Here is a 12,581-nt window from a genome sequence, read left to right as displayed (position 1 = left end):
GACTACTCAGAGGGCTGAAAAGTTATTTTGACCTGTCCTCACACTTTTGACTGGTCCTCACACCTACAACTATCTTTACATTTTGCACCCTATCTTGTAACCGTGGTGAAGAGAAGCAGTTGTGAAATGAGTGATATGGTTGTTAAAAATGCTGCAATGGGCATAAATGTGAGGATGGTCATAAGTGTGAGGACTGGTCAAAAATTACTTTTTTTAGCCCTCTGAGTAGTTTCTATGCCATAGCCACATCCACTCAGTCACATGAGGAGTTAGCCACGCCCATCAGTCACATGACCACCAAGCTACACCCCAAAATAAGCCATGCCCACAGAACTGGTACAAAAAATTTAGCCCCCCCCCTCCCCCCCCGTGGCCCGGGCCTTTGCTTATTTTTCTGTATTTGGCCCTCACTCAAAAAACTTTGGACACCCCTGGTTTAATGCTTAGTGAAATGGTAATTCTAGGTTTTACTACAGACTGAAGATATGTATGAGAAATCACAGGACCAAATATCCCCCTTCATTCAATATTCTATCAGCATTAAAAAAAAAATTCCCTCTTCACAGGAAATTAGCTAAGAGGGGGAAAGGTTTTAATCTTGCTCTCTCTTGAGCTCATTTATTTAATATGAAGAACGATCAATCATGTAAATGATCATTTTCAATCTAAAAGGGTATATGGATAAACAACCATTAATCATCTAAGTAAAGAAAGTTTTTCACTCTTCTACTTTTTTGGGGGGGAAAAGTTAAGAAAATGGCTTCAGGAGCACATAAGAATAAATCCTATGTGCCTATGTGCACACGCACACACACACAAATATTTACACAGGATTTCTGTTAATTTTCTCCAAATGATCACATTTTACAGTACTAGAACTAAACAATTAGTCAAACTAAATGCAAATAAATTGAGGGTCAATAAAAAAGTACTTTTTAAAAACAGGATATCTATGAAACTTCACTGCCATAAGATCAAGTGAGGGCCACCTATTTCAACTTCAAACTTAAATGATTTTAAGAGTATCAACAGATTCGTATAAAATATTAGTTATCTTTAGTTATTAATTTTCATAGTTCAGCACAGAAAGCATCAAGTGAAAGTGGCTGTAGCCCTCCTTGCCTTGTTTTTAATTTCTCAAATCCTCTTGTTGCTACTGGGTGTCACATAATGCTGGACTAGATTGGATCTCTGTCTTTCTACCAGACTCTTCTTATTTCTTAAGTTTCTCTCTCTCTCTCTCTCTAACTGTCTGACCAATCTTCCTAACCTTTAAACTAATTAGAAATAATTAAATATTAAGTTAATGATAAATAAAAGTAATTGTGATAACTGTAATTTGGATGGGGTTAGAAAACTGGTAGAATCAATCAAGATTTCAAATCAAATAATTTAAAATATTTTAAATAATATTTTTGAGTACCTGATAAATAGTACCTCCAGTAGACACAAAGAAAAGGAATGAGCAGAATAATCATTTGTGCAGGCTTTTTGAAAAGAATTAAGAGCATAAGTAAGGAAGAAGATATATTTCATCAACAGCTGAAAGGATAGAATGAAGCATCTGGTAAAATTTCAACTACATTTTCATGTTAGCAATTGTCAGTTCTTACCTATACTTATATATGTTTTTCTGCATCTTAACCAGAATAGGGGTTATGTTGGTTATACACCATGGTTTTTCAGAAGAGTGATGTTTTCTCTTCTTGAAATATTGAAAATCAAATTCTTTCAAGAAGGATTGAGTAAGAGGAAGATTATCTGCATCAATTGAATATATATACATATTAGCAGGCAATGTATAGTTGTCATCATTTAGGATAAGGCATTTGAATCTGTAGAAAAATGGATCCTTTTCTTCATTCAAGTCCCATATAGAAATACTTTCCTCTGAAATATACTGTTCTTTAGACCCAGCATCAAAATAGATACTGAGTTCTGGGAAATCAAACAGAGTAAAATGCTCAGGAACTTCTGTACATAGTTTAATAAGATGGTTTCGATGCCACAGGCCAACATCTTGCCTATTATCTGGATAAGTTTCAATTCCTGGTCCAAAACGCTCATCAGCCTTGTAAAGCCCCTTTAGAGGGGAAAAAATGTTCAAAAACAAAAGAAGATATGTCAGAATAATATAGACAAAATACAGAAAAGAATACATTTTTAATTTGCTTGCTCATTTATTCAAAATATACTAAAAATTAAAAGGATTATGATAGAAATCAGCAGTCTATAAACCCTGTAAATAAATGAACAAACTTTGCGCTACTCCTAAAACATTCACAGCAGTGGTGGGTTTCCAATTTTTTTACTACCGGTTCTGTGGGTGTGGCTTGGTAGGGTGGCATGGCTTGGTGGGCGTGGCTCGGTGGTCATGGCAGGGGAAGGATACTGCAAAATCTCCATTCCCTCCCATTCCGGGAGAAGTTTACTGCAAAATCCCCATTTCCTCCTGATCAGCTTGGATTTAGGAGGCAGAGAATAGATGGGGGCAGGGCCAGTCAGAATTTTTACTACCAGTTCTCCGAACTGCTCAAAATTTCCACTACCGGTTCTCCAGAACTGGTCAGAACCTGCTGAAACCCACCTTTGATTCACAGCTTTGAAAAGAAACAGGTTTCTCAAATATTTGTTGAACTTACTCATTTCACAAACATGATATAGTATAGTGTTACTATTAGAATTCTTAATTTAATATTATTAAAAGTTTATGGTTACTTGAAATTGTTTTCCATCAATAAATTCCATGGTCCCATAGCCTTCTTTACGATTAAGATAAAATGAACCTTTAAATCTGGAGCCATTAGGCCAAAAGTAAATTCCTTTGCCATGACGGTGATCTTTATAAAATTGCCCTATGTATCTCTGTAATAAAGAAGAAATAAAAATTAAATGTATTCTACTTTAAATGAATATATTCCATTACATCTAGAAAATATCTAAATATTAAGATAAGCAATACTGCAGCATCCATGGATATAATTCATCTAACTCATATTGTGTAGCATCTGAATGTATTTTTCTGCAATCACAGCATTTCAAAACACAGAAATATATTTTCATGACTAAATGATCCCATATATCAAAATTACAAAGCACTTTGGAAGAAAGTTTTAGGATGAAAAATTCTAATTTGAACCACAGATGATTTTGACTTTGTAGTTCTTTATATCTCTTTCCAGAGGATTCCAATTTTCCAGCAGCAATTCTTAAAGGTGAAAATTAAGCTATTCTGAGAATAAATAGGTTAATTTAACACCACCTTCCATTTTTCACCTTTTATTCCCACATACCTAAATGTGTAATTCTTAACTTCTACTCTAATTTTTAAAATTTCAGGGTGGCTTTTAACATCTACTCTTTCTAAATGTTTGGATTAGAGTCAAAGTTTTATCACTTTTTTAAAGTGTGGACACATTTATTAAGCATACAAAAGAGATTGAGGTGAATAAGGAATTCTTGTGCCAGTACTATAATGCCTGGTTTATTCTCAATTCCGATGGTGCATGTTAAAATCCTTGTACTTTACCCACTAGGTAGCACTTCGATTTATATTAAATTATGTCACATTAGCAGCTTATGTACAAAAGAAGCTCGAGCAGAAATTGAAACTTGCGCACAAATCTACTTTGAGCCATACACATTTTTCTATTTTATTCCTAATATTGTCTATACATGTTGAACAATTGTTTTAAGAAAACTGAAAGAGAAACCAGATAAGAAGAACAAGCATTAGAGACATCTGTAAATAAACATAAACTAATACAAACAATGTACATAGTTATGTTTTCTAAACAGTAGGAGAAAAATATATATAATAGTCCAATGAAAACCCTACGCTAAATGCAAACACTGCAAAAGGTATTTAGTATGTATAAGAAGTGGAAGAGCATTGAATTTTCAAAGAAAACCAAGGATATAAATGTGATAAATTATGTGATCTAAATTCTGTTGAGAGGTTCAACTGAACATGCATAAGGCGAACATGTAAAAGATGGGTATTAAACGGGGCATGCACATTAGGCCTGCTTATTTCTTTCTATAATGTCCATCCATTCTGCTGCAAGTTTGAAGGAAAGCTATATGTTTATCCACATGGTTTGAAGCAGTGGTGGGCCGCTGCTTATTGTAACAATCAGTTCACTCAGCACCAAAAATGTGAGCGCGCATGGCTTCAAAAACACAGTGATATAGGACGTGATAGCGCCGGGACAGTCCAAACCGGCAACAGCCCACCTCTGGTTTGAAGACAGGGAGAGTAATCTGATTTAATCAAATATTTTAAAAATCAATATGATTAACACCACTTCTATACAAGAAATTTCATAAATAAACTATGCATTGGTTTAAACATGTTCTTTTGTAAGCCTTGAATCTGCTTTCAATCAGTTTCATTGGCTATTCTGAATTTTGGTATAATTTCAGGTAGTCTTTTTACACCATAAACCATTAAACAAACATGAGAAACTTCAGCACACAGAGAACTAATATATGTAGAATTGGATAACCAACTCTGAGTTAAAGAGAAACCCTTGTTTGTGGAAACTTTTGTTTACCCTACTAAAATATTACAGTAAATTATAATTACTGAAAATCAGGAAACCAGGCAGGAAATTTAAACACATAGAAAAAAAACCCCTAATGGTTAAACCGTCACTCAGGTTTAGTATCTGAAATAGACCAATCAATAAAAGAATCTTTTGTTTAAGAGGTGTCCATATATATGTATGATGAATAATAATTTCAAAACATGTTACAAAGTCCACCTAAAGATTCTAGGCCCAATTGTTCTTATAAATAAAGACGCTCCAAACACTCATAGGAGTGTTGTGCATTCTGCCTTTCTAAAAAGCTTCTCCTGGGATGAATCTATAGGACACATAGGAAAGCAATCAATACAGTGCCTAGCACTGAATCCCAACCTACATTCCACGCATTGATGTATTTATTAAGAGAGAAATCTGCAAGTTTTCTTAAAAGTTCTCAGAGAAAGTTGATAAGATATAATTGAAGAACAGTAGTAATTTACAACCGACTGCCAGTATATATCACAGCTCACAAGGGAACAAAAACAGAAATTTTAACTGATATTTTCAAAGAATTCGAAGCATCATCTGCAACCCTAGGAAATTTATTCCACTTGGCTTCATCCCTAGAAAATAACTGCAGATATACATACTGAGAATTACAACATTTAATAAAAGAGAACTCCATGGAGGATAAAACTCAAACAAAACTATAAACCCTAACCAATCCACGAATTTTATTCTTGATAAATTTCATTAATATTGCATTTACTGCATGAATTATCACAATAAATGAATATCTACTTTCAGAATGATAGATTCTAATGATTCAAAAATCATTATTCAGTATACAAATTAATATATTTGTATCTAATTGTATACAAATTGTATCTGAAATGAGCAAATAGGAACTATAGCTATACATTTGAGGCTATCATTAACAAATAATTTTATATCAAATTCAAGCAATCTCTCTCAGTTTAAATATATAATGGCATTCAGATATTTATGCATTGTCTTTTCCAGCTGATCCCCCACAAGAAAATAGTCTTATAAATAATTCCTTAAAAATTTACTAAGAGACCAGTAGTTTACAGTATTTTTTTCAGGGGGGTATGAAATCCAATCTATTAGCCATTGCAAGCTAATAATTCAGAAATCTGCATGTAACACAAACTAATAAGGGACAAGGAAATTACTTGAAAAGTCAGTTTGGCCTAGTGGTTAAGGTACCAGGCTAGAAAGTGGAAGATTGTGAGTTCTAGTCTTGCTTAGCCATGAAAGCCAGCTTGGTGACCTTGGGCTGATCATTCACTCTCAGCCCAACTCACCTCCCAGGGTTTTTGTTGTGGGGAAAACAGGAAGAGGAATGTATGTTGCAAATTTTCACCTCCTTGGGTTATTTGTAAAAATAATAAAGGAGGGATATAAATAAGTAAAATAAAATAATATTTTTCCTAAAACAGCCCATTGTAGCTTTACCTAACTACCAGTATTAAGTTCACTAGAGAAAATAGACATTTTCAAACAGTCCCTTTTTATTTATAATTATCTACACAGTAGTTAAATACAAAATAAACAGAAATATGGTGAATAAAATCTTATTAAACAAAATTTTATTGCAAATTGAGATATTTAAGAACAAGACATACAGTCTCCCTAAACTTCATATTATTATCAAATATTCAGAACTGTGAATTTAAATAACACTGAATATTTATAAATGCACTGTAGATGAATTGAATTGAAGTATTCCTTCCTTCCTTCTTTTTTTCTCATGCTAAAGTGATTGGTGCTACCTGGCTATCAGCCATTGCTACAGGTTCTTTTAGTAAAAGAAGAAACTTCTGGGAAAAGCAAATGTACATTTCTAATGCACTCCATAAATCAGGTTAGATTATATGCTGTTGAATAAAATAAACCATAAACATTAAAATAAGGATCAAATCACAATAAGATTGCAGAACATTTCAAGCAAAAGATTCCACATTCAATCCCTGGCATTTCCAACTAGAAAATTCTGATAGCAGTTTAAAAACCTGTCTCTAAAAATTGTGAGCCAGAATAATGGGCTAGGTCTGTGATGGCGAACCTATGGCACATGTGTCCAAAGTGGCACGCGAAGCCATGTCATCCAGCACGCATGGCCTTGCCTGTTTGTCTTCCAGGTTTCTGGCGCGCATGCACGTGCAATGATCAGCTGTCCTTCATGCATGCGGCACTGCCGAAAACTGGTGTGCACATGCACGCCGGCCAGTTGATTGTCGGGCGTGCATGTGCACCAGACAGCTTTTCCAGAGAGCGATCCCTTCGCACATGTGGCAGTGCTGAAAACAGGCCTGGGCATGCACAATGGCCAGCTGATCGTCAGGCATATATGTGCGCTAGAATCCAGAAGTTCAGGTTTTCCAGAGCACGATACTTTTGCGAACGCAGCAACGCTGAAAAATGCCCTGCGCATGCACGCCAACCAGCTGATCATCGGGCACGCATGCACGCTAGAACCTGGAAGCTCAGCTTTTCCGGAGCGTGGCCCTGATGAGCGCATGCATGCGCATGTAACATTTCCGCGGATCACTGGGCTAGGTAGTCCAATAGTCTGAACTGATAAAAAGGTGGTTTCCTTATTGTAATTTCATACTATTCAATCTTCCACAAGAAGTTTTGCAATAGATTGTAAAAAATTCTTAAGCTTAGCATTTGATGAATTCTATGGAGTGGGCAATGTTTTACCCTTAAAACATACAGAGCAACTCAGGGATCATATGCCAGTTTGGCTTGGGGATAGGATAGATGCACAAACTTAATTATAGGCATTTCTGCAATATAAGGTCTTTTTCATATAGACATGCATAGTAACACACAGTCCTGTCAAAGGTTTACTCTGGTGGAATAAAGAAGGGCAGACTCCTGTTTGGCTGTAAAGGACTATTCAAGGACTGTTTGACAAGCCATTAGGAGCACACACAAAATATAGTTTGATGGCTTTCTTCAAATCATTTCTTTTGCTCCCAACCTCTTTTAAGATATATTTTAGCCTCTGTTTGATTTGAACCTACACATAGCTACTAAAATAACCACAAAGTAACCACAAAACCTAGAGACTCAGGAGATGAGGTTTCAGCCAAGCCTTAAACCTAGAAGGTTTACTGAATATAATGCCTACTGAAAAATATATCTCTCTAATTGGCATAAAACTGAAGCGGTTTAGGGCAGGTGTCAGCAACCCACAAGCCACAATCCGTACTTGTATGCTGCCCATCTAACCGGAGGTGACTCTAGGTGACTTACAAACATTAGATAAAATGCAGAATATTAAAACAATAAAGATCTTAAATTTAATCTTAAATTTTAAGATCTTAAATTTAAGAATTTAAATTTAAAAACTGAATTAAAATAAAACTAAGCAGAATGAAAAGAGAAGGCACAAAGTGCATGCAGAAAGGAGTGGGGTGTTCTCTATTCCATTATCAAACGCCAACATGCACACCCCCAGGCTACGACCTTACAGGGCAAGAGATTCCAGAGGCATGGCAGAAAAGGCTCTTCTGGGCCCGCCAGCCAAAATTGTTTGGCTGATGGGGTCCACAGCATACCCCTTCTGATTGTATTTCTCACACGTACTGTATATAGCTGCCTATCTCACATAGTGACATTGATGTACAATGTCTCTTCAGAAGTCTTATGAAGTTCAAAAGATATACTCCTAAAGACAATGCATATAAAGGCAGTACTTTCAGCTGTTCAGAGACAGTATAGCTTTTTAATCATGATGACTCATGAAGCTTAAGAGAAGCCAAATTATGTGAAGAATCATAATCTGCCTAATATTATAACCAAAATTCAATTTCCAAGAAAATAAAAATAAAATGCAAAATAATTATATTGTAGAAAAATTTATTATAATTAGTACATATAATATTCTAAAAGCTTTTAGAATATTCTGAAAGTTGTCATCTATTAGAAAGTTAGAACTTTTTCTGTTTTATGTATTTTGGAGAATATTGTGACAGATATATTTACCTCGAAGCATGCATGTTTGGGCATAAACACTAACCTTGACTGCCCCTTAGCTGTTTTTATTATGTGAAATTGTAATAGTAATAGTACTTTGCATACAGTACCAAAATAAGCACATTTTAAATATTAAACCAGTTTACCTCACCATTGTCCCAGGCAAATTCTCCATATCCAAGTTTTAAATCAAATGAAAATTCGCCTCTATAGAAAGAACCATCTGGCCATTCTTGCATTCCAGATTTATACTCAATCCTATTATTGTTCAGATCATCTTCAACTAATATATCTTGCTGTTCATTACTTTCTTCCACGTAATCTTCTCTTTCTTCTTCTTCACCATACTCATAATCAACAGCAGATATCTGCTCAGTCTCAATTTCACTTTCTTCTTCTCCTGGGAATAAATTATTTGCTGAGACGCCATCTCCTGGTTTATGTTTCTTTCCTCTGAAATCATAATCAAGAACAGTTACTATTCTTTATCAGCTAAATTCATCCAATTCCACAGCTCTTCCACACATAACAGGATGTTTTGAAATGATTTGCAAGTAAATGTATGTAGCTTAGTATCCTAAGCTCATCTATCAGGAAACAGGCTTAATTTTAATCAGCAAAGTTTATTTTTGAGGAGATATGCTAAAGATATTGGAACTTTACCAGTTTTGCTACTAAACATAATCAAATACAAATTTGCAAAAAGAAGCAAGTTGGTTGCATCTATATTTTGCACAATTAGGAAAATGGCAAAAGACACTAGCATCTTAAGATAACCAAATAATGTTGGACTGGATGCAGATATTATCATAATTATTCTAAATATCAACTTGCTTATACCAAAAAGAATTTAACTTTGAAGTCAAAATAACACATGTAGTGAAAGAGCAAAAAATAGTGAACTAAAAGCTTTGTACACTTTAAATAAAACACAGCATTTCTAAAATGGGTTGAGGCTGATGTATAATAACATTTTAAAACAAATTATGGCAGGGAGTAAGTTTAGAAAAACTTGCTAATTTTTTCAAGAAAATAAAATAAAACTAAGCAGAATGAAAAGAGAAGGCACAAAGTGCACGCAGAAAGGAGTGGGGTGTTCTCTATTCCATTATCAAACGCCAACATGCACACCCCCAGGCTATGACCTTACAGGGCAAGAGATTCCAGAGGCATGGCAGAAAAGGCTCTTCTGGGCCCGCCAGCCAAAATTGTTTGGCTGATGGGGTCCACAGCATACCCCTTCTGATTGTATTTCTCACACGTACTGTATATAGCTGCCTATCTCACATAGTGACATTGATGTACAATGTCTCTTCAGAAGTCTTATGAAGTTCAAAAGATATACTCCTAAAGACAATGCATATAAAGGCAGTACTTTCAGCTGTTCAGAGACAGTATAGCTTTTTAATCATGATGACTCATGAAGCTTAAGAGAAGCCAAATTATGTGAAGAATCATAATCTGCCTAATATTATAACCAAAATTCAATTTCCAAGAAAATAAAATAAAATAAAATGCAAAATAATTATATTGTAGAAAATTTATTATAATTAGTACATATAATATTCTAAAAGCTTTGTACACTTTAAATAAAACACAGCATTTCTAAAATGGGTTGAGGCTGATGTATAATAACATTTTAAAATAAAACTAAGCAGAATGAAAAGAGAAGGCACAAAGTGCACGCAGAAAGGAGTGGGGTGTTCTCTATTCCATTATCAAACGCCAACATGCACACCCCCAGGCTACGACCTTACAGGGCAAGAGATTCCAGAGGCATGGCAGAAAAGGCTCTTCTGGGCCCGCCAGCCAAAATTGTTTGGCTGATGGGGTCCACAGCATACCCCTTCTGATTGTATTTCTCACACGTACTGTATATAGCTGCCTATCTCACATAGTGACATTGATGTACAATGTCTCTTCAGAAGTCTTATGAAGTTCAAAAGATATACTCCTAAAGACAATGCATATAAAGGCAGTACTTTCAGCTGTTCAGAGACAGTATAGCTTTTTAATCATGATGACTCATGAAGCTTAAGAGAAGCCAAATTATGTGAAGAATCATAATCTGCCTAATATTATAACCAAAATCCAATTTCCAAGAAAATAAAAATAAAATGCAAAATAATTATATTGTAGAAAAATTTATTATAATTAGTACATATAATATTCTAAAAGCTTTGTACACTTTAAATAAAACACAGCATTTCTAAAATGGGTTGAGGCTGATGTATAATAACATTTTAAAACAAATTATGGCAGGGAGTAAGTTTAGAAAAACTTGCTAATTTTTTCAAGAAATATTCAACCTAGCATTTTTAAAATAATTATGGCAGGGAGTAAGTTTAGAAAAACTTGCTAATTTTTTCAAGAAATATTCAACCTAGCATTTTAAAATAAAACTAAGCAGAATGAAAAGAGAAGGCACAAAGTGCACGCAGAAAGGAGTGGGGTGTTCTCTATTCCATTATCAAACGCCAACATGCACACCCCCAGGCTATGACCTTACAGGGCAAGAGATTCCAGAGGCATGGCAGAAAAGGCTCTTCTGGGCCCGCCAGCCAAAATTGTTTGGCTGATGGGGTCCACAGCATACCCCTTCTGATTGTATTTCTCACACGTACTGTATATAGCTGCCTATCTCACAGTGACATTGATGTACAATGTCTCTTCAGAAGTCTTATGAAGTTCAAAAGATATACTCCTAAAGACAATGCATATAAAGGCAGTACTTTCAGCTGTTCAGAGACAGTATAGCTTTTTAATCATGATGACTCATGAAGCTTAAGAGAAGCCAAATTATGTGAAGAATCATAATCTGCCTAATATTATAACCAAAATCCAATTTCCAAGAAAATAAAAATAAAATGCAAAATAATTATATTGTAGAAGAATTTATTATAATTAGTACATATAATATTCTAAAAGCTTTTAGAATATTCTGAAAGTTGTCATCTATTAGAAAGTTAGAACTTTTTCTGTTTTATGTATTTTGGAGAATATTGTGACAGATATATTTACCTCGAAGCATGCATGTTTGGGCATAAACACTAACCTTGACTGCCCCTTAGCTGTTTTTGTTATGTGAAATTGTAATAGTAATAGTACTTTGCATACAGTACCAAAATAAGCACTTTTTAAATATTAAACCAGTTTACCTCACCATTGTCCCAGGCAAATTCTCCATATCCAAGTTTTAAATCAAATGAAAATTCGCCTCTATAGAAAGAACCATCTGGCCATTCTTGCATTCCAGATTTATACTCAATCCTATTATTGTTCAGATCATCTTCAACTAATATATCTTGCTGTTCATTACTTTCTTCCACATAATCTTCTCTTTCTTCTTCTTCACCATACTCATAATCAACAGCAGATATCTGCTCAGTCTCAATTTCACTTTCTTCTTCTTCACCATACTCATAATCAACAGCAGATATCTGCTCAGTCTCAATTTCACTTTCTTCTTCTTCACCATACTCATAATCAACAGCAGATATCTGCTCAGTCTCAATTTCACTTTCTTCTTCTCCTGGGAATAAATTATTTGCTGAGACGCCATCTCCTGGTTTATGTTTCTTTCCTCTGAAATCATAATCAAGAACAGTTACTATTCTTTATCAGCTAAATTCATCCAATACCACAGCTCTTCCACACATAACAGGATGTTTTGAAATGATTTGCAAGTAACTGTATGTAGCTTAGTATCCTAAGCTCATCTATCAGGAAATAGGCTTAATTTTAATCAGCAAAGTTTATTTTTGAGAAGATATGCTAAAGATATTGGAACTTTACCAGTTCTGCTACTAAACATAATCAAATACAAATTTGCAAAAAGAAGCAATTTCGTTGCATCTATATTTTGCACAATTAGGAAAATGGCAAAAGACACTAGCATTTTAAGATAACCAAATAATGTTGGACTGGATGCAGATATTATCATAATTATTCTAAATATCAACTTGCTGTTACCAAAAAGAATTTAACTTTGAAGTCAAAATAACACATGTAGTGAAAGAGCAAAAATAGTGAACTAAAAGC

General features: G+C 34.6%; 1 protein-coding gene across 3 annotated transcripts in view; it reads right to left on the bottom strand.

Annotated features, from left to right (window-relative positions):
- The window catches only part of ANKMY1 (ankyrin repeat and MYND domain containing 1), a 95,971-nt gene that overhangs the window by 81,388 nt on the left and 2,002 nt on the right, over positions 1–12,581 (bottom strand). For 2 of the 3 annotated variants that reach the window (XM_058187152.1, XM_058187151.1), the window contains exons 1-3: positions 8,687–8,928; positions 2,719–2,865; positions 1,614–2,083 (exon numbers count right to left, since the gene is read on the bottom strand). In XM_058187152.1, coding sequence (XP_058043135.1) covers positions 1,614–2,083; positions 2,719–2,865; positions 8,687–8,779 — 710 coding nt within the window. In that variant the 5' untranslated portion in view covers positions 8,780–8,928. Of the gene's footprint in view, positions 1–1,613; positions 2,084–2,718; positions 2,866–8,686; positions 8,929–12,581 lie in introns of those variants that run through there. The other variant, XM_058187153.1, reaches the window with a different exon arrangement.

Source organism: Ahaetulla prasina, chromosome 6, assembly GCF_028640845.1.
Source record: "Ahaetulla prasina isolate Xishuangbanna chromosome 6, ASM2864084v1, whole genome shotgun sequence".
In the NCBI taxonomy this organism is placed as follows: Eukaryota; Metazoa; Chordata; class Lepidosauria; order Squamata; family Colubridae; genus Ahaetulla; species Ahaetulla prasina.
Note: the sequence above shows the minus strand (reverse complement) of the source record. Positions and strands in the feature narration are given on the sequence as shown.